The 24,182-nt window shown below is 43.1% G+C and overlaps 1 protein-coding gene across 1 annotated transcript in view; it reads left to right on the plus strand.

Annotated features, from left to right (window-relative positions):
- Positions 1-24,182, plus strand: part of MAP4K4 (mitogen-activated protein kinase kinase kinase kinase 4) — an 89,188-nt gene that overhangs the window by 12,876 nt on the left and 52,130 nt on the right. The window contains exons 2-6 of the mRNA XM_009997881.1: positions 15,572-15,697; positions 16,499-16,609; positions 19,454-19,544; positions 21,025-21,155; positions 23,651-23,705. Of these exons, the coding sequence (XP_009996183.1) occupies positions 15,572-15,697; positions 16,499-16,609; positions 19,454-19,544; positions 21,025-21,155; positions 23,651-23,705 (514 nt within the window). The remainder of the gene's footprint in view (positions 1-15,571; positions 15,698-16,498; positions 16,610-19,453; positions 19,545-21,024; positions 21,156-23,650; positions 23,706-24,182) is intronic.

Below are 24,182 nucleotides of genomic sequence, written 5' to 3' on the forward strand. Positions count from 1 at the left end.
TCTCTTGCACAATGGTTTGTCTATATTTTTCCTCCTGGTCGCACTCAAAATGAGTACTTGTGTGACCGCTGTGCTTTTGGCCGTCACTAGAGGGCTTCAGATGAGAAACCTGCTTGCCTTCTACACAACATGAAGAGCCGGAAGTTTCTTCTGAAACCTGCTGCACAGCAACAGAGTGACGACCTTTGAATTGTGGTAGTAGGAGCTTACGGGTGTTCAGTGGGTTTTGCATCTTATATTCTGAGAAGTTGTTTCATGCTTACTTCTTTTTTTTCCCCCCATTTTATCCTCTTCTTTAACCATCTCTTCTTGTCTAGTGGTTAGTACTCTGCGTTACCCGGCCCTCCAGGTGTGAGCCAAGTAGAGGTGGTGGGTGGTTAACAGCAGATAAATGGTTTTGTGGTGTCCTGCATGTTCGAGAAGAGGCCAGGACGTGCAGGTTGTTGGAGTGCATGGGCATGTGCCCACTCCAGGCCCAGCACCCCAGTGTCAGTGCCGGGGAGAGGTAGCCAAAACTGGGTTGTTACAGCTGCATGGCTGCATGCATTTCAGCTCCTGGGGAAAAGTGAACTCATGAACCAAAGGCATGAGGGAATAAGGGCTGTATTGTGTGAAAGGCAACCTTAGCTGGGTGTCTTGCTTTGAAGAGGTTTGCCAATGAGTTGGAGACCTGCCCTCAGCTGAGCCTGCTCCCAGTGAGGAAGTTTTATAGGTCATGAAAAGCAGCAAAGTCCTTTTTTTTGCCAATGTGTCTTGCCTTTATATGCAGCAGCACACATGCACTGCCATCACCCATTGTGCTTTGGATTGGTGTCTCAGTGTTAGCCCAGGGAGAAGTGTGAGGGCCTGTGATTTCTCTCCATGGTGTGGGAATGCTGGAGCTCATAATGGCTGCAATTGAAAGGCAAATGCTAGTTCTTTGCTACTGAACACTTTGGCAGAAACCTCCAGATGCGTGGAGACTACAGATGGAGCTGATTTGGGAAGAATTGTTGGAGGGGGGGAAAAAAAAAAAAAAGAAGAAAAAAGGAAAAGCACCCATGACCTTAAAACTTCCTTACTTTTTAAAATTATGTTTTGCTGTCTTTATAATAGCCTCCCTGTTCTTCCTTTTCCTATTCTGTAACTTGCTCTCCCCCTGCACTGTCCCGTCTGTCCCCCACTCTTCCTTTTTAATTCATGCTGGCCAGAGCACAACTAAAGGCTTTTCCTAGTGGAGCATCATTTATTAGTGAACTGGCAAAGACAAGCTTAACCAATTTAACCAACAATTTTTGGGAGACTTTCCTTTTTGACTGGGCTTTGGGATTTCTCCCCTGCTCCCATTGGAGGGATGAGGCTGCAGGAAACCGCGGGAGAGGAGCCTCCAGCTGCGACGGCCTTTGTTCAGATGCCTGTAGTCTGGCAGAAACTGACCTCCACAACACATGGTCTTTCACTTAGCTGCCTCTCTCCAGCTATTGGAGAAGTCTGATTTGCTGTGTGTGGGATTTCTGCTGCTTCTGTGCTGCTTGGTAATGTTTCCAAACTCATTCGCCAATCTTTGCCTTGGTGGCGGAGCTGGAGCTGTCAGGGTTACTGCAGCCTGTCCCTTTGTACATGGCTTTATTGCCACACAGCTCTGCTCTGGGCAAATCTGGTGCCTTAAAGCACATTCTCCTGAATTTTGGAACTCTCCAAACAACTTAGGTTTCTTCCTCTGTAAGTAAATACCTCCCTAACCCTGCCCCTTTGGCTGGGCTAATTGTTCTTTGTTTGGTTTAAATCACTGTGATTAAGGAAATTTTTTTTCAGACTGTCACTTCATCATGTAATGGGACTAGCATTGTAAAACGTTGTAATATCTGTTGGGGTGAGTACTCCAAGCACAGAATTACAGGCCTTTCCCTGCTCACAAATCATCTTCCCCTGAAAACCTGTAGTGGTAGCATTACTTCTGTTTTAAGGGAAAAGTTCCTGAGAAGGAGATTATTTATTTATCCAGACTAGAGAGGCCGTCTCTTGTTGTCTGTTTTTTTAAACATGTAACTTTTGAGTTTATCCTTAAGGAAGGTGCTGTTCCCAGTATTGGAGATGAGCGTGACTCCAGGGCAGATGCTGGCTGGCAGGCACAGCTGGGCAGGCTGGGGCCATGTTTGGTGCAGGAGATGTGGCTACTGGAGGCTGGTGAAACCAAAATGATACCCTGTTTGAGGGAGGTTGGATTATTCCCGTATAGGAGGATTTCAGTAAAACACATTAGGCGTGTGTTTATTTTACATCCAAGTTGCTGAGTGTTGCTTTTTACCAGTGGCTTGTGGTACAGGAGTGGGCTGCGCCTGTCCGAACTGCCTGTCTGAGAAGAGAGACCCCAAAGCACCTCACAACATGCAGACATATGTCCTTTTTCTGCCACCTTTTGTTTTGAACATGTGTGATGCCCAGTGAGTGGAAAAAACAAATCAGCAGCACCCTCACCATAAGCTCTTCACCCTTCACTGTGCTGGGGAGGGTTTCCTTCCCTACCTGGTGGAGGGATTTTTCTTTCTAGGAAGGGGTGCCCTGGCCTAATAGGTTTCTCTTACAGGGCTTGTGGTTGGTTAAGGGTGGTCAAGGAGAGTTTTTGTCTGAGTGAACTTTATTTTCTTCTTATCAACACCTGAGTGTTAGTGCATAGCTCCCTGGATTCTGTTTGGACTTTCTGCCTGCTGTGCAGCTTTAAGCAGCTGTTGGATAATATTTCTGTTACTGTATCCGCTCGAGTCCCCTTGGCTAGTCCGGGTGCAGTTGTGAAAGGCAAGGCCAGGCTGGGAGCTGGTGGGAGCTTTTCAGCCATGGAGTAGCAGGGAGGAGAAGAGCTGAGCCCCACCAGGAGCTGGAGTCAGGGTTGGGAAGTGGACCTCTGTCCCCAGATTCCTGCCAGGGCTCCCAGGGTTTTAAGCTCAAGAGTGAGGGACTTGTACTGGGATCTGAGCTGTTTGTTTTTAAAAGTGGAGAGTGAGACCTCTGATTTTTGAGGTGAAATACTGTTTAATAAGTGCAAGACTGTTCACAGCCCAGCAGCAAAAACAAATGTACTGTAGTATTAGGACCATTTATATTTTCTCCAGTCCAATTTTCTTGGCTGTTAGTCATGGTCTCGTTGTCACCTGTCCAGCTAAGGGTAAATGCAGCTGAGGTGTAATATTTTATGCAAGCATTTGTTACTTTTATTTATCCTGATGGAGTCAGGAGGGCTTTTCTTCATGGACAGGTAAATAATTAGCTGACTATCAGCAACTTCCTTGCTCAGAAAGGGGGAGGAAGGGGGTGAGGGGGCTGTGACACCCCATTTGATAGATGGACAGGAGCATCTTGTGGCTCTGTTCATTGTTAATTCACTCCTGCAGCACCGCTCAGCTGTGAGGTTTCCAGGCGTGCTTGGCAGCGCTGACAACAAAAACATCTGGTTCAAGAATATAGTTCCCTTCTGCTGGCAGCTGCATGAAAATGATTTTGTACATAGTGGCGTAGTGCCAAATACACTTACTTGTACACTGAAGTGCACAGCCTTTATAGAGCTTTGGCAGCACAGGGCAATTTTAAATGCTGTGCATAAGTCAGCATTAATCTACCAAGGAAAATCAAAACTTCGCTAACCGATTTTATAAAGAAACCACTTATCACACGTGCCCAGACTTGGACATACCTTTGTTCCTGTCTGAACACAAAGGAAAAGCCTTTTGGTCTCAGCCTTGGTTGTCATTGGTCCTCCGGAAGGGTTTGGCACAAACACGAAGGAAGATTTGCCCCTTGCAGACATCCCTGAACTCTTTTCGTCAGCAGCTGCGTTTGTTACTGGGAGATGTTGTCTGTCTTCTCTCTTGTTTTAGGAAGGACCTAGTGTGTGCTAAAGAAAGCGGTAGCTGTGAATCATGTTGTTTGTGTGTCTGCTGATAAATTGTAATTGAAGTGATTTGACCTGATAATAACAGAGTTGTCATCATCATAATCTTGTCAGTCATTTGTAAATAATTCTGTAATAGATATCCTTTTTTTAAAAAAGAGATCTATTTCTGAACACAGGTGTATTCTAAAGGTAAAATATAGTATCTGTAGTCCTTCCTGCTTTGGAAACTATTAGGGTTATAAGCATGGATCTCATTCTTGGGTGAACAGGCAGTTGATGAGAGGTCTTTGCCCCAGGAAAGCTGCTTGCAGCCCAGAGATTTCTCATTATTTCTTTTCTGTTCATTCCTGCAGAGTAGCTGAGGTTCGTGGTGCTTTTCCATCCCCAAAGCTGCTATTGAGCTGTAGGTTTCAGGAATGCTGCAGAAGAGTGTGGAGGTTTCCCAGCAGAAACCCTGGGTCTGGTCTTTTATCAGTCATGGGCCTGGGTTTGCCTTTTACAAAAGGAGCAGGTGGTTTGAGAGCTTGAACAGAGCATTTCTGTGGATGTGTGTAGGGGTGGCTGTCTTACAGCTACCAACCTGGTGTTGATCCTCTGCTCTGTCACTGCTGGGAGGAGCAGTTCTCACCAAACCAGAGAAAGAAGAAAGAGATGGTGGAGCAAAGGGAGGAGGAGTAAGCTTCCTCCTGCCACCTTTTGGAGCAGTACTAGCTTGCAGTGTGGATGAAAGGAAGTTATTTTCTGGGGTATGTTTAAAATTTAAAATGGAGTTTGACAGGCCTGTAGGGCTTGGTCAGATCTTCTCCCTTCTTATCACTGCAGCTGCCCATGATCTGCACGGACAGTATAAATTCAGCCTGTTTCTCAAAACACACAATGGTGGGTGGGTGGTGCAGCTTTCTTTGCAATTCCTTCTGCCTCTTGTAAGGTGAGAGGAACAGGCCTTTGAACCTCTTGGGTCCTGTTCACACCTGGCATTTTGCATTTTGCAGTACTTTCTGTGCGTAAGGCATGGAGAAGGTTGAGGATTCCTGACAGAGGTTGAGTGGTGACTAATTTTGGACCAGAGGAGCTAAAGTGTTTAACCTTTAGGCAAAGATTACCCAAAATTAAAACTTGTAAAGACGTGCACTCACACTGTGTCATTCAGATGTGTTTGTAAAGACACATGTACAGATCGGATGATTCCTTTTATTCCTGGGCAATTTACATATTTTGGCTGCTTCACAAAAGAAACCTTGTGTTGAATAAGTCAGATCATGATCTCACACTAGTCTTTGCTTACAAGGAGTTTTTTAGAGGCTGTAGTGTAGTCCAAATTTGAAGTTTTTCTTTAGTGGGTGTAAAACAGAGCATAGGTTACCAATAGCATGTACAACAGGCATTAAGCATGGGTATTAACTTTTAAGACAATGTATTACCTTTCATGTTTGGCGATGCAGTGACTATTAGATGTTGTTTCATCTGGCAGATGTACCTCAGACAGAGGTACACCACTTTAGAAAAGCATTAAATCTATTTCTTCAGAGTAATGGGCTAAATGAAGTATGCCACTCCATGGAAGTTGATTGGTGGGCTGCAAGGAAAATGCAGTAATTTTATTTTCAGGGCTTTTCTTAGCACTCATCTTCTGACAAAATGCAAGGCTTTGTTAGTGTTGCAGACGGAGTTTTAAATATTTGGAAGGAAAAAAATCACTGCACTTGCAACGTTTTAATGAGCAGGGTTTGCTTAATTAAAGCCTGGAAGACTTAGGGAATGTAGACAGCTGAGGAATTAGCTATGTGATAAAAAGTTTTTCTTCTGCCTATCAGTTGATTTGGGCTCAAAAGCCAAAGTTAGTAATAAAACTTGCAGTCTTCTGGTGGCTGTTTGCTGACCTTCACCTTTGATGCTACCAGTGACCAAAGCCTAGATTAATTCTGTCTAATTTTAGGCATATAGTGCTTGTACTGAAGCCTGAAGCATAGCTGCCCTGGAGGTCTGCAATTAACCGTGGGGGAAAGGTGCCTGTAAGAGGATAGGTATGTCTACCTGAGGTGAGACTTATGCCATGAAGGGGAGGTGAAGGTCACCAATGGGACTGTATCTCCTGGAAGTGCAAGGTACTTGCTTTGTGGCTGCCAGCTGCTCACTGCTGGCAATTGTGGTAGTGATAGTTAGTGCTCCCCCATATTTAAAAAGTATTTTTATTTTATTTTTTAACATATGATTGATTTTGGAGTACCACTGCCAGTCTGCTGCCTCAGCTTCACAAATCTGGGTGCTTGTTTTTAGCCTAAATAATATTGCACACAGAACAGTGCCAAGTCCTTAATCACTGTTGGGTGAAGAAATAGCAGCATGTGATGGAGCTTCTGAATTTCTCTTGTCAGCTACTTTTTCAGCCTCATCTTTTAAAATAAAGGGTCCTATGTGAAACACCCCCAAGGGAACATCAAAGTGGATGACTTTTCCTTCCTCTCCTTTGTTCTGTTCCTGTTTGGGTGTGGGTGGTGACAACTTTTGGGTTCATAATAGCAAACTCTTAGGGTATTTTGTTTGTTTTTTAGCATTTGGGTTTCATTCAGTGAACAAAATGAAAGAGGGATTGTAAATAAATCCCACTTTTTCTCTTTTTTGTTGGTCAGTGTGGGTGTGAGGCTGTATACTGAACAAATCTGCCGTGTAAAGGGGACCAGTGTCTTCATATAATTATAGGTTTTTTGGATGTATGTAACAGAAGAACTTTTGTGTTATTCCAGAACTGCAGTTTTTAATTTACTTTGCCTTCTCAGCTTAAATTTCTGCTAATACAACTTCTGTGTTGCATTTGGTATATAGCAAATCCCGTTTCAGTCATGGCAGCATTTTGTTTTTTCTCCTCTCTCAGGTGTTTGCCTTCTGCCCACTCCCCTCAAAGTTAAAACTTAATTTCAAACTAGAACTTCAGTTTCTTGTTGAATTTTTTCGGCTGAATAAAACTTACAGGACTCAGAAGCTTTTTCCATTTCCCAGGTTCAAACTGTGGCCCAGCAGTGTCTGGACTGCACATGCAGAGAGGGACCCATGTGTGTTCCCTTTGGAAGCAGATCTGCCCTCCAGGTGGGAGTGGTGGCATGCTGAGGCTTCACAGTGCCTGGGGGGAACAGGGGCCAAGCAGAGGGCAAATGCCTCCCCTGACTCTGTTGTACCCAGAGATGCTGCTTTCCTTGGCTTCAAATACACACTGAGATTGGAGGTGGAAAAGCTGTGCAAAATTTTGGCTTTGTGCAGAAGCCTGTTTTCTCTCTAGCATCTATGTCTCCTCTTCTGAGCCCCAAATTTTGCATAAAGGAAATTGTTTTAATTTCTTTCCTTCACACACAGAAGCTACTTTTTCAGCCTCATCTTTTAAAATAAAGGGTCCTATGTGAAACACCCCCAAGGGAACATCAAAGTGGATGACTTTTCCTTCCTCTCCTTTGTTCTGTTCCTGTTTGGGTGTGGGTGGTGACAACTTTTGGGTTCATAATAGCAAACTCTTAGGGTATTTTGTTTGTTTTTTAGCATTTGGGTTTCATTCAGTGAACAAAATGAAAGAGGGATTGTAAATAAATCCCACTTTTTCTCTTTTTTGTTGGTCAGTGTGGGTGTGAGGCTGTATACTGAACAAATCTGCCGTGTAAGGGGACCAGTGTCTTCATATAATTATAGGTTTTTTGGATGTATGTAACAGAAGAACTTTTGTGTTATTCCAGAACTGCAGTTTTTAATTTACTTTGCCTTCTCAGCTTAAATTTCTGCTAATACAACTTCTGTGTTGCATTTGGTATATAGCAAATCCCGTTTCAGTCATGGCAGCATTTTGTTTTTTCTCCTCTCTCAGGTGTTTGCCTTCTGCCCACTCCCCTCAAAGTTAAAACTTAATTTCAAACTAGAACTTCAGTTTCTTGTTGAATTTTTTCGGCTGAATAAAACTTACAGGACTCAGAAGCTTTTTCCATTTCCCAGGTTCAAACTGTGGCCCAGCAGTGTCTGGACTGCACATGCAGAGAGGGACCCATGTGTGTTCCCTTTGGAAGCAGATCTGCCCTCCAGGTGGGAGTGGTGGCATGCTGAGGCTTCACAGTGCCTGGGGGGAACAGGGGCCAAGCAGAGGGCAAATGCCTCCCCTGACTCTGTTGTACCCAGAGATGCTGCTTTCCTTGGCTTCAAATACACACTGAGATTGGAGGTGGAAAAGCTGTGCAAAATTTTGGCTTTGTGCAGAAGCCTGTTTTCTCTCTAGCATCTATGTCTCCTCTTCTGAGCCCCAAATTTTGCATAAAGGAAATTGTTTTAATTTCTTTCCTTCACACACAGACTTACTTTTCATATCTGCTAGCAAGGACTTGTTCTGATCACAAAGAAACACAAGACTGAATGTAGGATTGTATAGCAACATGCATTTTTTGTGTGAATAATAGTAATGGAAGTAGGGTACTAATGCTTCTTTTATGAAGCTCTGAAGATGTCATTACAAGGCTGGCTTGTTGCATAACTTGTAAATAATTTAGGCTTGATGAGGATGGACAGTTGAATTGTATAGCTGGGATAAACATGCAGTCTGAGCAGGAAGCTCTTTTTAAGTAATCATGACCAGGACTGAGGGAACAGCCTTGGAAACGGTTGAAGAGATTTGCCCTTAGGAAGTTTCTCTTTTGGTTGTCTTCAGAAAAGCCCATGGCATCCTGGGGTGATGCTGGGGTAGGTCAGCAGCAGTGCAGTCTCTGTGCCTTCAGTACAGCTCATTCAGTGACCAGCGAAGGCACCGGGGGTACATCAGGCAAGAAAGAAAATATTGTTGTCGGAGTGATTGGCAGAGGAGGTGCTTTTGGGGGAGACAACAGACGAGTATTGTCTTCACGTGGTTTTTTGGCTCCTTCCTGCCTGCACGTGATGCCATCTCCTGTGCCTGCACAATACTGCTACACAGGCTCCTTTGGGCAGTGCTGGGACCCTGCTTAAGAGCTAGCTGTCCCTCATGCTCTTTTGTCTGGTTAACTTAATTGTTGCTTTATGGCTGCAGCCTCAGCGATGGCACTGTTGCCAACAATTTGGCTCGTTTTCTCTGTTTCAGATGGTGCCTTTAGCGTGCAGTGGGGAGGGTGTTGTGCCAAGGGGGAGACAAAGCAGCCTCTGTTTTGCATGTGTTGGGACGTGTGTTTCTAACCTGCTTGATGAAATCTTGCTGCTGAAGGTAACCAAATGTGGTCATAAGCACATCCCTGTTCTCTCAGCCAGTTCTCACAAAACCGAGGTTTTTTTTGACCCTGGAAAGAAGCATCACAGCCATCTTCTGTGATGGCTCTGCCCGAGCAGAGCATTGCTGGCCTGCTGCTTCTGGCACTGCGGCTCTGTGCCGGTGGCAGAAGCAGCTTGGAGGCTGGTGGGCAGCTCACAGAAACAAAATGGACTCCAGAAAGCTTGCAAGGGGTAAAGCCTGGGAAGGGATTTCTCTGTGTGGGCTGCATATGTGGACAAGGGGCAAACTCTGAGAGGCAGCCTCACAGCGATGCTGGGGCGAGTCTCACCACCCGTGCCGTTGCTTTTTGGATGTCTAATGCACCTTTTGTGTCACCGAGTGTGTGGCATGATGGACACGTTTTCTTAAGGGAACACAGCCTGGAGGCATTTGAACCAGTGCGTGTTTGGGAAGGAGTTTAAGAGTGGTGCACAGAAATGAACGTGCTGATGCCTAAGTGGGAAGACTTTGTGAAAGAGAGACACCTTGCACATGAAGTGAGGCTGGCACAGTAAATGCTCGGGGTGAGAAGGTAACAGAATAGAGAGGCAGAAGGGAAGTAAACTTGCATGAGGTCTTTAGCTTAAGGGTAACAAAGCTCAAAGGCTCTGTAAAACTACTTTCAAGACAGGATGTAATAAGAAATATGGAGGCTATTGTGTGTAAGATTTAGGAGGGACTGTATACGGACTTGCTGAAGGTTTACTGCACATCTTGATTAAAGTATTTTCTTTTAAACAGTTTAGGCTTTCCCTTCCAAGAAGCCTGTGTTTGGTATCTTCTTTTAAGGACTATTTAATATCATATTCCCAATTCCGACACTCAGTTGTGGTGTTGGAGAGGATCGTGTTTTCTCCACATTGCATTCTCACCACTGCAAGCTGCTCTGCTTCATACAAACTTTCGAGCTTGGCAGGCACTGGCAGGGACTTGCTTGGTGCTCAGAGTCTCATTGCTCTTGTGGTTAGGTTCCTCCCAAAATTGCAATCTCCTTCACAGCTTGGAAGAAGCGCTGCAGCTCCTGGTTCACACACCACACTCAGTGCAATACTGCCCCAACCCTTCTCACCAAAATGTCTCCCTCATGTGTGAGAACTTTATTAACGAGTGTGTATATTATGGACTCCAGCACAAGAAAAGGTCACCTATTGTGCTAGTAACTCTTCAGACTTTCCCTGTCCTGCACGGATCCAGCTCTGAATGGATGCTGGCCAGGTCTGGGGTGCAAGGAGGAGGGAGGATGTGAAACACAAGCAGAATGGTGGTTTGTAAAAGCTGATGATGTGATGTATCTTCTTTGCATTTGATGCCTTTTGGGCCTTTTATTTTAAAAATAATTTATTTATTTTATTTTTAAATTTTGATGTGGTGGAGAAGAGAAATGAAAAGTGAGAGGAAGCATAAAGGAAAACAAACTGGGTTTCTTGTGGGCTTCTCCTGTTTTTCTTCAACTGATGTGCTGTGTGGGAGATGGTGAAAGAAAGTTGTCATCATTTTGTTGTCTCTGAAGGCAAAGTTTCCTCTCCAGCACTCTTGGTGTCCTTGCATTAGCAGTTCCTTTCACCTCCTACCACCTGACTGAGGCTGCTGCCTGCCCCTCCCTCCATGCAGATCCCAACTCTCCCATGATTTAAAGATTCCCAAATCTCACAAGGCACCACTAGAGCTCATGATCCCTAGCAGCTCAATTTACTCAGAAACCCTAGGCAGAGTGTTGCCAGCCACTGTTCTTCAGGCAGGCAGAGCTTCATGGGCAGCATTGGGAAAGCAGAGGAAGGGTGACTGGGAGGCTTCCCTTTCCCTGTGCCTTTCTTCTGCCTGTACATTTGGCTTTCCACTTTGGGGAGTGGTGTTAATTCTTAAATCACTTGGTTGTAGCTTAAAATGAATGGATGTTGTTTGTGCAGGAGAGCTCAATTACTCTTTATTTCTTAAATCAGAAAGGAGAGTTACTGAAGGGACTGTTTCATATTCCACTGCAAACTGATTTAGGGGAGTTTATAAATCATCTGGAGGAATAGATAAACTGGCTGTTGCCTATATCACAGAATATTGTTTTGTTTTATCCTTGCTTGGCTGTGTTTCCTCATTCATGTTTCCCTTCATTGTATTACTAGGGAAATAAAATCATCTTAGTTTGTCCTGAGTTTCTCCTTCCTAACCTTTGAGAGGGCAGAATTGACAACTAGCAAAGAGCAGTGGTCAGGCAGCTATTCCAGCCAGAGGAGTCTCGATAGAAAGTCACTGCTTACATGCCCTGGAATACTTCCTCACTGTACCTTTACGTGCTTGTTGGTGGTGTTTTTAATTTAGCCCCTGGAATACTTTTCCTTGTGCTATGGTCATTGGAAAATAGTGTTATTCCCTCCTTAACCCCCCTGTTTTGCTTGGTCTGAGGCACCTAGAAAATGACATTTAGTGAAGTACATAAAAATGAAGCATGTATGGATCTTTCTTTTCCTTTGGCTGTGTCCTCCCTGCTTCTGGCACTTTATAGTCCTGTAGTTCCCTTCTCCCTCCCTACCATGATGTCCATAAAAGTGCTTCTGAATTCCTCATCTTCTAAGAATTTGTATAAATAAGCAGGATTTTCTTGCAGTAATGATGCACGGGATTTACCTTTGGAAAACGTGCTGAAATGGCATAATTGAGCTGTCCAGATTAATATTCCTTACATGGATCTGCTCCAGTAGCTTTTATTTGACTGGGAGTTACTCCAGTCAGACACTTAAATCATTCAGATACTTAAATCACCACAATTTTGTAAATGGTGATGTAATGAAAATAACAAGTCATTGGTTCGCTGTTTGCGTGCAAATAATCATCTGATATTTAGTGTGCAATGATGAATGGAAGAGCAAGTGTTGTGGAGATTTTGTGCTACAGCTGTAAGCAAACTGATCAGGTGCCAGTAGGTGGCATGCTGAGAGGTAACATGCCTGGTTTTATTTTTCATGTGCTAATTCAAATGGTTAAAAATTATCGGAGTGTACATAGGTGGATTTCTGTGCAAGCATCGTATGCAGTTTTTAATCTCACAGGCCAAGTCGTTTTGATAAAGCAGCATTGTGGTTGGAAATCCCTAGAGATGCTGACATGTCCATTTAATCTCTGAAGGGAAACACATGGAAAGGGAGAGGAAAGCCGCTCCAAGCTTGATTTAGCCACGTGAGTCTTGCAGAAGTATAGCTTACTGCAAAAATTACCAGTAATCAGACGTGCTGTCACAAACATAGGGAATGTGTAAGTATAAAACACTTATACCAGCCCCATCACAGGCCAGACAAAGAAGGTTCCAGTGGGAGTTTGTATCCACAGATAATGGCTTAAAGTGGTAATTGATGCCAGCTGCATAAAATCACTAGGAAGAGCTCACCAGCTGCCTCTCTCCTCCAAGAAAAAAGGATGTACTTTTGTATTCCTTCATGAAGATGACAAGTCTCTCGCCTCAATTGGTTTTAATTTTCCCCTTTTGTGATCCTGGTGCCTCTGCAAGCAGAGGAGCTGGTCGTGGTGGTGCATGCAGCGTGTGTGTTGCTGGGAGGAGGTGAGGGACCTTCTGTCCCTGAGGCTAAATCACACGTCCAAATCCCGAGAGGCTGCTGAAACCACTCCCTCTGCTCAGAAGGATCCCTGTTGCATGCTGCAGCCTGCCCTCCCTGAGGCTTATGTGTCCATAAGGAGACTTGTGCGGAAATGGTCTTATCCGGTGAGATTTTTGGGTGGGATTCATCTCACCCTAATGGAAGACATCTGCAAGATTGGTGTCTGGATCTTGGCTAATGACTTCATCCTCCTTTTGTAGTTGGTGGGAGAAGTAAACACCGGTAGGGCGCACATTGTTTGGCCTCTTTCAGATGTCCACATTGGGGTGAGATCAACTGTTCCTTTGAAAAAAAGAATTCTGAATCTGGAACAGAATAATTTTGATCTGGCCACCTTTTTTTTTTTTTTTTAAGTTTTGTTTTATTATCTGACATCAATTGCTGTACCACAACGGTACTGCAGCCTTTGCTGTGCTGATTAATCCTCATGATATTTCCTGTCGCCACAAAGTCTTCAAGACTTGGTGCCAGGGAGTTATTGATCCACGCTAAGTAAGTGGAATCCTCCAAAGCCTGGCAAGAATTACTGAATCCATTTAGTTTTGTAGGCTGGAATTTGGGCTGGATTGAGCTGTAGGTGAAATGCTATTTGTATTGTGGACAAATGCCCAATGACAGCTGAAATGGAAGTTTAGGACCATTATTAGCCTTAGTTAAGGTTGCTGCTTGGGGTTGCTGCAGGCCATTGAGCAGGTGCTTTGACACAACCACAGGGAAAAACTGAAAGAGCAATAACTCCTTGCAGTCTGCTAAGCCTGTGGATGCCTTTGTTGTTTGCTCTCTGGGGAGGGGTTTGGAGTGTTGGATTTGTTTTTTTAATTATTTCATTTTTCCGAAAGAGATCCTGTGTAAGCATTGTCATTTTGGCTGTTGTTACAATACATAAACATGAACAACCATTAGGACATCCTGTCCATTGTAATGTAAAAGCTATTCTGGTTTTGAGCTGGGGGTAGGAAATAATTTTTATATAAAAAGTCGGTACACAAGAGCAGATTAATCCAATTATACATATTAACCTGTCAGCAATTAAGTCCCAAACCGTTAAGTTTAACAAAACTCGTATTACCCTTTTTGTGCCTAAATATAAAGTTCAGTGTGGTGGTTTCTAGTACAAGCACTTTATTATTATTTTTTTTATTTTTATTTTTTTTTCATGTGGTCTAAATTAAAAAATAAATAAATCACACAACAGCAAGGACAAGAGAAGCAGCTGAGGAACCACCGAGTTAGCTTTTGGCTCAAAAAGCTTTTCTGATAACACTTTCTTCCAGGGGTGCTGTTCACTGGGAGCTTTTGATTTAAAATTATTTTACTATTTTGTTAAGTGTTTCAGAAATGTCCAGTATTTTATTTTAAAGATACGTCATGAGAAGATTAAAAAATAGTTTAGCCCTGGTGCACTTTGGGAATTCTCTCACAATAATTGAAAGAGTAAGCATTGCATCCCACTGTTCATGTATTCAAAACAACTGTTTGCTTTATAGCATAGGGTGGCTGCTTTTTCTAAAGCCATGGGTACCAGTGTGTATAAATAGTTAATGCGTACTTAGTGTTAACATCTGCATATGTCGTGAATAGGATATTTGATTGCTAGTGTGGTACAAATTGCAAGGAAGTTTAAAGCTTAAAATTCTCGCATGTAATCAGCTTTGACAGTATAGGATAATCAAAATATGTTCTACCGTTTCGATCAGCCAGCCACCCAAGGGAACAGGTTTCAGTTTCTTCCTGGAATCAATTTAAGGTAGATGTTTTCCTCCTGGATATCTGGGGCTAGAAAGTCATGGAACAAATGGAGATTGTGCCTAAAAGGGTAAAACAGCTGCTTTTTAATTCCTTGCCTTGAGAGGCACTAGATGAGGTCTCCCATGGCCAAGGTGTGGTAAGACAGCGCTGGAGGAGTGCACTGGTCGTTGGTTGGTGCCTGCTCCTTCTTCTCCTCGATCTGCTGGCTGCCTGCTCAGACATCACCTCAAAGAGTGCGTGGATCCTGTCATGAAACACGTCCCACCGTCACTTCAAAAGCAAATTGTGGGTGGTTTTAAGGAGTTGTTGCATAGCATTACCCATGACCTCCCTTCACCTGAGCTGCTCTCTGCTTGGCAGCTCGCTGAGGCGGGGGGAGTTGGGGGCAAATCCTTCCTCCGCCTTTGTGTCCCAGCATCCTGTTTACCACTCGGGCTTCCGGCCCTCTCTGCCTGATGCACTTGCTCTTCCGCCGTGGAGGCAGATGGAGGAGGAAAAAAACTTGTACATGAGGTGAATGCCTTGTCTGCACATTTAGGGGAATTCCTGACCTCCACCTCTGCTTTCCTCTGCTACCCTCATGTTGTCACGGTGGTGGAACCCTGCGGTCCTCATCGTGGGGGGACCCACCTCAGAGGACAGCTGGCTGCACTGCCCCACTGTCTGGCATTTCAGTAGAACTGGGTGCAGTTTTCAAGATGAAAGGAAAAAGGGAGATTGAAATAATGCTCCTCTATCATAAATGCAGATATGCTTTGTAGCTCTCTGGGCTATGTAGAATAAAAGCCTTCTAGCTATGTAGTTGCTTAAGATATTACAAACAAGGTTTTTAAGCAGATCCTGTCCTGCTCCATCATTGAATGAGGTCTAGAGCATTCTTCTTTTGCTTTTTTTGTGCTACTGAAAACTTGGGAGTGTAAAGGTCTTGTTTTAGACCATCTCAATACACAGGATTTTGATGAAGTGAACACAGGATGTGTTTAATGAGCATGATGCCAGTATAAATTAAACTTCTAAAAAAAATCAACTTGTGTGAAAGAGAAAAGGAAATAAATAATGCACGTGGTGTATTAAACATGTTTGTTTTGTTTTGTTTTTGAAAAGGATGAAGAAGAAGAAATCAAACTGGAGATAAACATGCTAAAGAAATATTCTCATCATAGAAATATTGCAACTTATTATGGTGCTTTCATTAAGAAAAGTCCTCCAGGGCATGACGACCAACTGTGGGTAAGCAGATATTCCTCAGGTGTCTTCATAAGTCTTTCTCTTTTCAATATAGTTTGAGAATGGCAGAAATACCACATTATGGAAAGACAAACTAGAATTTGGAGCTTGCATGAACAGATAGATAAGTGAATCAGTTAGGCTAATCATGTATCGTTAAGAGGATGGCTTAACCAAGATTTGCTATTAGCAATGGTTTTGCTCTTTAAGTAAGGATTTTTTTCACCATTTTCCAGATGGATAGTGACATGCTTCATGGGAACAAGGCAGATGAGCTGCGCAATAGGAATGTGTGGCTGTAAAAAGAAAGCTGCAGTTGAGAATTGTACCCATTACACTTCTCATCCTACCTCATCTATGTCCTCCAGAGGATTGAAGTTTGGGTTTGAAGTGGCAGGGTGCAGACATCCATGCATGTTCTTCCATAAATAAACGGGCGTTAAGAATAAGATGTGTTGCCATGGTGTGATAAGTTTGATTCCTTCAGCACTGGATGTGCTCTCACTCCTGTTGCTGCTAATGCATTTTGCATAGCTGAGCAAATCCAGATTCGCAGCATTAAATTACAATGATTAAATCAGTTCTTGAAAATGTGGTAACTAATGTGAGACATATTCCATATATGTCTGACACACATTGGAGACATTTGGTTTGAATCCATTTTCCAGGCGGAGATGTAAAATAAATTATATTCTCTGCTTCACGAGGGTTTCCCAAGTCAGTGCTGCAACCTAATTATTTTGCTTTACTAGACAGCTGGGGTCTGTGTTTAATGTTGGTTGTATGCTGATGTTTGTTTTGCAGCTTGTTATGGAGTTTTGCGGAGCAGGCTCTATCACGGACCTTGTGAAGAACACAAAAGGGAATACTCTGAAAGAAGACTGGATAGCATATATCTCCAGAGAGATTCTCCGAGTAAGTCTACTCCACTCAAAAACCACAGAAACAGTCTAACAGAGATGTAGCCTAGCTTGAGGTTCTGCAAGAAGCTGTTTCTGATCAGTCCCGTTAGCCGTTGTAAGAGCGTGTGGGAGCAGATACATGTCTACTCCACATCATTTAACTCGGTGTGAGTGGTACTGTATCCTAACAGCAGCCTTGCAGAAAATAGCAAATTTTAGTTGTGAGAAGCCAGCAAAAGAACCAGCAACCTTCCCTATGGCAGAAGCTGTGAAACAGCGTCCATAAAACACTGCTGTTAGGAAGCCCAAGGTTGTAACAGTGTCATAAGGCAGAAGAGTGCAGAATAGGCTTTTCCAAATGTGCTTGGAGCTGTCTGTCTCTGCTCCAGTCGAGTCTGAGGAGGAAGGGAGTTGTTGGCTCAGGCCAGCAATCAGGACTTCTGTGCTGCCATGTGCTCACAAATTGCATATTCCTGTAGTCTCTCTAGAGCAAGCAGCTACATTGTATGTGGCTGTGCACTGTAGAGTGCTAGCAAGCAGTGCTACAAAAGTTTCTCAAGAAGAGGGTTGACACTTACCAGGTTTTCTAAAACTGAAGCTTTAAGTAATTACTTTTCATACTTAATTTCCAGTTGGTACCGTTTAAGTGCTTTTTGAATTGGCATTTGTTTGCTGCATTAAGTAAATCTGGTATGATTTTCCTCGTGCTTCTTTGTAAAACAAATTGCCTCCTACCCATACCACTACACAGTATGTTTGTTCAATTGCCTCATCGTAAATGAAGTTCTGAAGGGATTTATGTTAAAGGAAACCACTGCTGGCCCTTGTGGAAAGCAGTGCTGCTGTTGTCTGTGTTATGCTTTTGCTCTGCTTTGGTGATTTTTAAGATGGTGAGGGAAGGAGACTTAAAATTCTGGTCTCTTCCTTTAATTTGAAATGCTAGGGGAGACAGTCTGCTGGCGTTTGGGCTGGCTCATTTTCAGTTCTTTATGAGGGAGAAGAAAAATTTAATACCTACTGACAGTTGTATTTCAAATCAAATGGGTAGGATGCTTTCATATGAGGAAAGGTAACTTCTGCAGGACTGCTTTTATGCTTGATTTGAGAACTGTATTGCATGCTATGCTGCATTAATCCTAGGTTCTCCTTAGGTAAAGTAGTCAGGATCACTGAGAAGATGAAAAAATTATATACCTCCAGAAAGAGTTAGATGAAAGCTATTTCGTCATTACTGTAAGAGATTTGCTGAAGGAGCCTTAGTTGCTTGCTAGCAGGAACTGGAATATCTGGAAAAAAGGAATGTTGAACCTGCATTGCTATGTGACATTGCAAAACCTGATTCGGCACAGGGTTTGTCAGAGATGGAGGAGGGAAGCTGTGTAAAAAAGGTTAAAATGAGCTGAAGTGCCAAAGATTGGTGCAGGTGAGGAGGCACAGGTGAGGGTCAACCCCATGGATCCCTGTGTGGTTGGAGAGGCCTGTGAACTGTAGAATAATGTAGACATGCCCTTGTGCTTCATCCCAGTTCTTGGCAAACCCAAATGTGTTTTTCAGTAAGTCTAGATGGTACTCTGGAGGGAAGAGACCATTATCTCTCTGGCTGGGTCAGCGTAGCAGAAGGCTTTAAAAAATATCCTGCGTGATACTTCTGAAAACCTTCAGTCCTGTGAAAAATAAGACAATGCTTAGCATTAACAGGCAGCGAAAGGTCTCGGTGACTTCAGCCATTCATTTGATTTGCTTGTGACATTTGTAGGGAGGAGCTGTGGATGATGGTTTTCTTGTCATGCTCATTAATTGTTTTAAAAAAAGAAAATAGGGAATGGTTATGTAGGCAAACTGGTAAATGATCATTTAATGAAGAACATGTGTTAGGAACTATTTCTCTACAGCAACCACTACTCTCTTAACCTCTTGCAGCTGTAAAGGTTCTATTTCTTTATTTTTCATAAAACATTAAAAGCCTATGAGGGCAACATGAACAGGCAAAGACAATCCCATCGGAGACTACAATTTTCCTAGCAGAGAGCCGAGGAGAAACCAAAATACAGGCAGTTGCTAAGAGGATTGCCTGTTGTTCTCCCAATTACATTAGAGAGTAAAATGCAACATATGTCTTCCTCAGCCCTCCCTCCACATGGCTAACGCTTTGGGGCATGCATCCAGGTGCTGTCTCAACAAAAAGCACCGTATGCCAGAGGGTTTTGTTTCCTTTGGAAAGTATAATGCTCTTTTTTTTTTTTTTTTTCCTTTTGCATGTTTGTGTTGTGTGGGGTTTTTTTTTTTTTTTTTCTTGAGGAAGAATTATCTGGCTTCTTATTTAAGGAGGCTAGAGAAGAGAACTGCAGCTTTGCAGCAGAGCTTTTGTTTGTCATCCATAGTCCCTTGGCTCAAACATGTGCCAGCCCACACCCTCCCTTCTGCTTCTCAGGGGTTCATATGTGCATGGTGATGGTGCCTCCTTCCACCCCTTTTCCCTAGGTTAAATTCTGGGTGACCCTATGTGTTTTGGATGTCAGTGATGTACACCAATGATGATGTCATTTAAAGTGTCATTGCATGGAGACTTTCTGGGAGCTGAACTTTCTTCATGGGACACCCTGAGAGGTGTTTGCACAGTGCAGATGTTGGGCTGTATTTAGGTACAGTGTGTGCATGATGTGAGGCCTGTGTCTCTGCTCCATTACCAAAAATGTTCAGGCAGTGTGCTGCTGAAGGCACTGGTCACATGCACCCAGCTGCTGGGCAAAAGCTCGAGACTCAGTGCAATGGACTTTGGGGGTGCTAGATGTAGGTAGTATGTTGCTAAGCCAGGAGCCTAACTGAATGTCCTCTCCTTCTCCTCTTCCTAATGCAGGGGTTGGCACATCTTCATGCCCATCATGTGATTCACAGGGATATCAAAGGGCAAAACGTGTTGTTAACAGAGAATGCAGAGGTGAAACTTGGTAAGTAGACGAGCACATCCACTTCCTCATCCTCGAAGAGCTCTGCGACATGTCATGTAGCACGTGTACTCTGTCACTGCTCCGGTGCGAATCGAGGCCCTGCACGTATTTCTTCTTGCTTCAGGAGGATGACCTGAGTTTCATTAGAAGATGTTGGCTTTCATGCCAGAATCTGTGAGGGGACAGTTTTGTGCCCCTCACCGAACTGTGTGTGACTTGGATTGGTTCTGATTCCATTTGTTCTGGACTCAGAAAGTGAGGAGAATCACTCGTTTATTTGGCTTTAATTGAAATACCACCTGCTGTGCAGATTCTGGATACAAAAATACAATCTGGGTGGCATTCTTGAGGGAGCTATGGCATCAAGTTCAAAATACGGTTCCAGCTCTGGCATGCCTGCCTAAAACCATGCTCATCCCTGGCCTCTTCTCTCCCTTCCAAGTGGACAAACTCTTATTTTTCTTCTCTCTAATCAGTCTCTTCTAGTTACTGCACACTTTAACCTTCTGTGTATGTATCACGCTACATTTGCCACCTTTTTTTGGTTAAATATAGAGGCATGCTGAAGCCCTCCCACCCAGCCCACATCCCGTCTGTTTTACATTACACCTTCTTGCAGCACGAGGCATGGAAAGATGTCCTGGCTGCTGGAGGAAGAAGCTCTTGGGAGAACTTTCCTCCTTTGGTCCAAAGTGGAGCACGGTAGCTCCCAAACAGTGTCTCCCACTGAGCTGGTCTTGTCAGTGTTGCTCAGATGATGGATGCAGGGAAGCTGACACAGCCCTTCTAGAGCAGATGCCGCTACTGGTATAGAAAGACACGTATCACTGTTGTCTTGAGCAGGGACTACTGGAGGGAATAAACACCCTTGCAATATAATTGTAAAGAACTGGGTGTCTCTTTCACAACCTGTGTGCATGTCTGCTCAAAGTCAGCTCCTCTTGAACAATCTTCACCTTTTGCTCCTATCAGCACATCTGCTCTGTACATTAAAGCAGAGAGCAATTTGCTGAGCAACACATTATTTTTGCTGTTTGATTTTAGAGCAGAAAAGGTGGACAGCTGAACAGAAGTCTTGTTCACACATGTTGTTTTCCCATAGCATGAGAGATGCCTATGGGAAATAACTCCCTCCGTATAGGCAAAGGTACTTGGCTTCACCATTTGGGAAGGGAATAGTCCTTCCTCAGCCTCCCAGGCAGTATTTTTGCAGCTGTAATCTCCCTTTTGTACGGGCAGGCTGGTGAGAGGTGCAGGAGAGGTGTTTGTGTGCTGCTGTGTCTCTTGATGCTTGTGGGCCAAGCACACTGTGTGTGAAGCACAGGGGCTCGGCTGCCTCAGTATTAATCATCATGTTTCTCCTCAGTATGGTCCTCCCACTTGGAATGTCCACAGGGTTTTATTTCCAGATCACCTTACAGAAGTAATCACTGCATTGTTTTTCTCCTCTTATTTTATTTTACTCTTTTCCCACCCGCAGTGGATTTTGGCGTGAGTGCTCAGCTGGACAGGACAGTTGGCAGGAGAAACACTTTTATTGGAACTCCTTATTGGATGGCTCCAGAAGTTATTGCCTGTGATGAAAATCCAGATGCTACGTATGATTACAGAGTAAGAGTCCCTTTCACAGAAAAAAAATACCCTAGCATACACAAACCCTACACTTGTGGTATGAATGTCTATTAATGATGGCAGTGTTTTAGACTTCTTAGGCTTTGTAGGAATAATATTGCTTTGCATAAGTATATTCTTATTACAGGAGTATAAGGTACGGGTCACTGCCCAACTGCGACCTTTAACAGTTGGTGTTGCTTGTCTTATTGTAGCTTGAAGACATAAGGTTTGGGGCTTCAGTGTGCTGCAGGTGCTCAGAGAAGGCAAGAAAGAGTTTAACTGGAAACACTCACGTTCTCAATTTGTATAATGATTGTACTTTAAATTGTGTTAGACTGTGTCCCAGTTATTGTAGTAACCCAGAACAGTGCATTTTAGGTGATGCCTTAAATAGAACCACTGTCTGGAGAGCCAGTGAAGTACAGAAGGAACTCTTTAAACTGTGCCTATTCCTCATTTCAGGATACATATACATGTTGATAGAGTTTATCCTTCACAACATTATTCAACAAAGGTATTTTTTTCTACAGAGTTTACTACAAACCAAAAATGTAATTACTTCAAAACTGTTATTGTCTTGATGGTATTTGCACTACTTTTAAGAACATTATTCAAGTGTATTTAAAGCTAATTTTCTCTAGTGAAAGCATCCTGTAACCTTAAGTTCTCAGCTTGCAAAAAAAAGAAATTAAAAAATGTAACAATATGCCTTTAAAAATATCTGCACTTAGATGAATGCGGTTGTTCCGATGTTTAACCAAGAAGGGCAACCAAGATACCAGGACGTCTTTGATTAAGGCCTTACAATGAATTTTAGAGCTGAATATCAATTATACCAATTCGCTGAGATTGATAGTAGTGTTAGCTGGTGGTGGTTGTTAGTATGCTGGTGTATGTCTAAAACTATTTTAAAAATCCAGGTTTTTTTAATTGGTATTTTTGTACCTTTTGACTAAGATTGCTCAGATTGATCCTGTTGTTTTTTTTTTAATTTAATCACTTTGAACATCTATCAGTTCATTGTATTAAAGATTTATGTCTTTGCAGATGGAGTTATTAGGAAAGAAGGGTGGCTATTAAAGGATCTAGTAATGGAGAAACGCTCTGCAATATTAGTTAATGCAGTAGTGATGTGAAAAATATCTCTTGTCTGCCTCTGAAAGCACCTGTTTATTGTTCCTGGTAGAGCCTATAGGCTCTCTTGCCCAAAAATTCATGGTTGAAAGATTTTGTAAGATCATGAGGCTATGCAATTTAGCTTAAGTGGCGGGTTGGACCAAGAGAAAAGAAGAGTGCCTTGCTGGGTCTGAAAATACAGTAATTAGAAATACTTTTTTGCTCGTAGTTCAAGAGGAGCTTATTTGCCTATTAGTTTTGACTAATTTTTATATAAGTCATTATTGTTACCAGAAATGAAGACTGCTTTGATCAAGAGCAGCTCTTTCTCAGTAGCCTTCTCCAGTTTTTTTATCCCTTAATCTTAGTCAGTCACTGGAGCTGGTGCCTTGCCAGGACTTTTCCAGCTCTTGCCTGCATTGGACCCTCCGGACATTCAGGCTCTCCCTGGTCAGAGTTGCTGGCTAGAGGTGGTACCTTGAAAGGCCGCCACTGGAGGGCTCTTGTTCCATGACGTTTAAAGGAAAGCTGAGATAGCAGCAAATGAGCGTTTGTTTGGTTTGGCTCCAAGCAGTGTCCAACAGAGGCTTCTTTCAGTTTTAGCGATGATGACTGTTCATAGAATCACAGACTGGTTTGGGTTGGAAGGGACCTTAAAGATCATCTAGTTCCAACCCCACTGTGTGGGCAGGGACACCTTCCACTAGACCAGGTTGCTCAAAGCCCCATCCAACCTGGCCTTGAACACTCGCAGGGAGGGGGCAGACACAGCCACCCTGGGCAACCTGTTCCAGTGTCTCACCACCATCACATTAAAGAATTTCTTCGTAATGTCTAAATCTACTCAACTGTTCCCCTGTATGCAGCTGTCACTTATTATTTGGACTAGAAAAAGTTCAGGACTGGGTGTATTCTGCTAATCTGTATTTGTTTATTTGCTGGTTTAAACACTGAAACAGACATTCCAGGTTTTGGGTTTTTCCCCTCACAGTCTTTTGTTTTCTCCCTCTTTTGTTTGGGGGAATATCTGTTTTCTCTGAATCTACTATATGGAGTATTGACAGTTCTGTTATTTCATAGACTTTGATTTTGGGCATATATTCTTCATTGTCATAATATGAATATGTTTTCATGGTATTGGAAAAGGTTGTTTGCATACTCGGTATGAATGCATGCATGCATTTGTGCCTATATATTTAAGTATTGCATGTTAAGTAGGGTTTTATGATTCTGTTACAAGAAAAAAGCAAGCTTATATTACTTAAATGGCAGTGGTATTTGTTTCTAGTCTCACCTACACGGCCTCTGTAAATAGTACTTACTGTGTGAATGGGTAAATCCACCTACTAACATATGGTCTCCCTCTTTTTATGCAGAGTGACCTTTGGTCATGTGGCATTACAGCCATAGAGATGGCAGAAGGAGCTCCCCGTAAGTTATCCATGTGCTTCTCCAGTGGGCTGGTTAAGACTGTAACCTATACTTGGGAGATGGTCGTTGTAATCTAAGCCTGGTTTTGAGGTTTCTGAAAGTATTCCCATGTTATTTCTGTTCTCTTTGGTTTTGTCTGCCCTATAAATATAAAATCCCATAAATAGCAACGTTTTTGATAAAGATAGGATACTGTTTAAGCACTCCAGTGCAGACTACAGTAATTTAATTTCTATAGCAGGAATATTTGGATGCTAATCGAGCATCAGACTTCCTTCCTATGGGTAGTATATTGTGTTTTGGAGTTGTGTCCCAATTTGTGTATGGCCTGGCCTGGCCTGGGATACTGAAACCTCAGCTGGGGAAAGGGGCAGTCCAGCCTTAAGAAAATGGACCTTAATGAAAAAAACATCTGTAGCAATTGTTTCTGTGTTGGCTTTAGATCAGTCTGGGTAATGCTAACATTGCTTCTCCTTT

Source organism: Chaetura pelagica, unplaced genomic scaffold (assembly GCF_000747805.2).
Source record: "Chaetura pelagica isolate M959 unplaced genomic scaffold, ChaPel_1.0 scaffold123, whole genome shotgun sequence".
Taxonomy (NCBI): Eukaryota; Metazoa; Chordata; class Aves; order Apodiformes; family Apodidae; genus Chaetura; species Chaetura pelagica.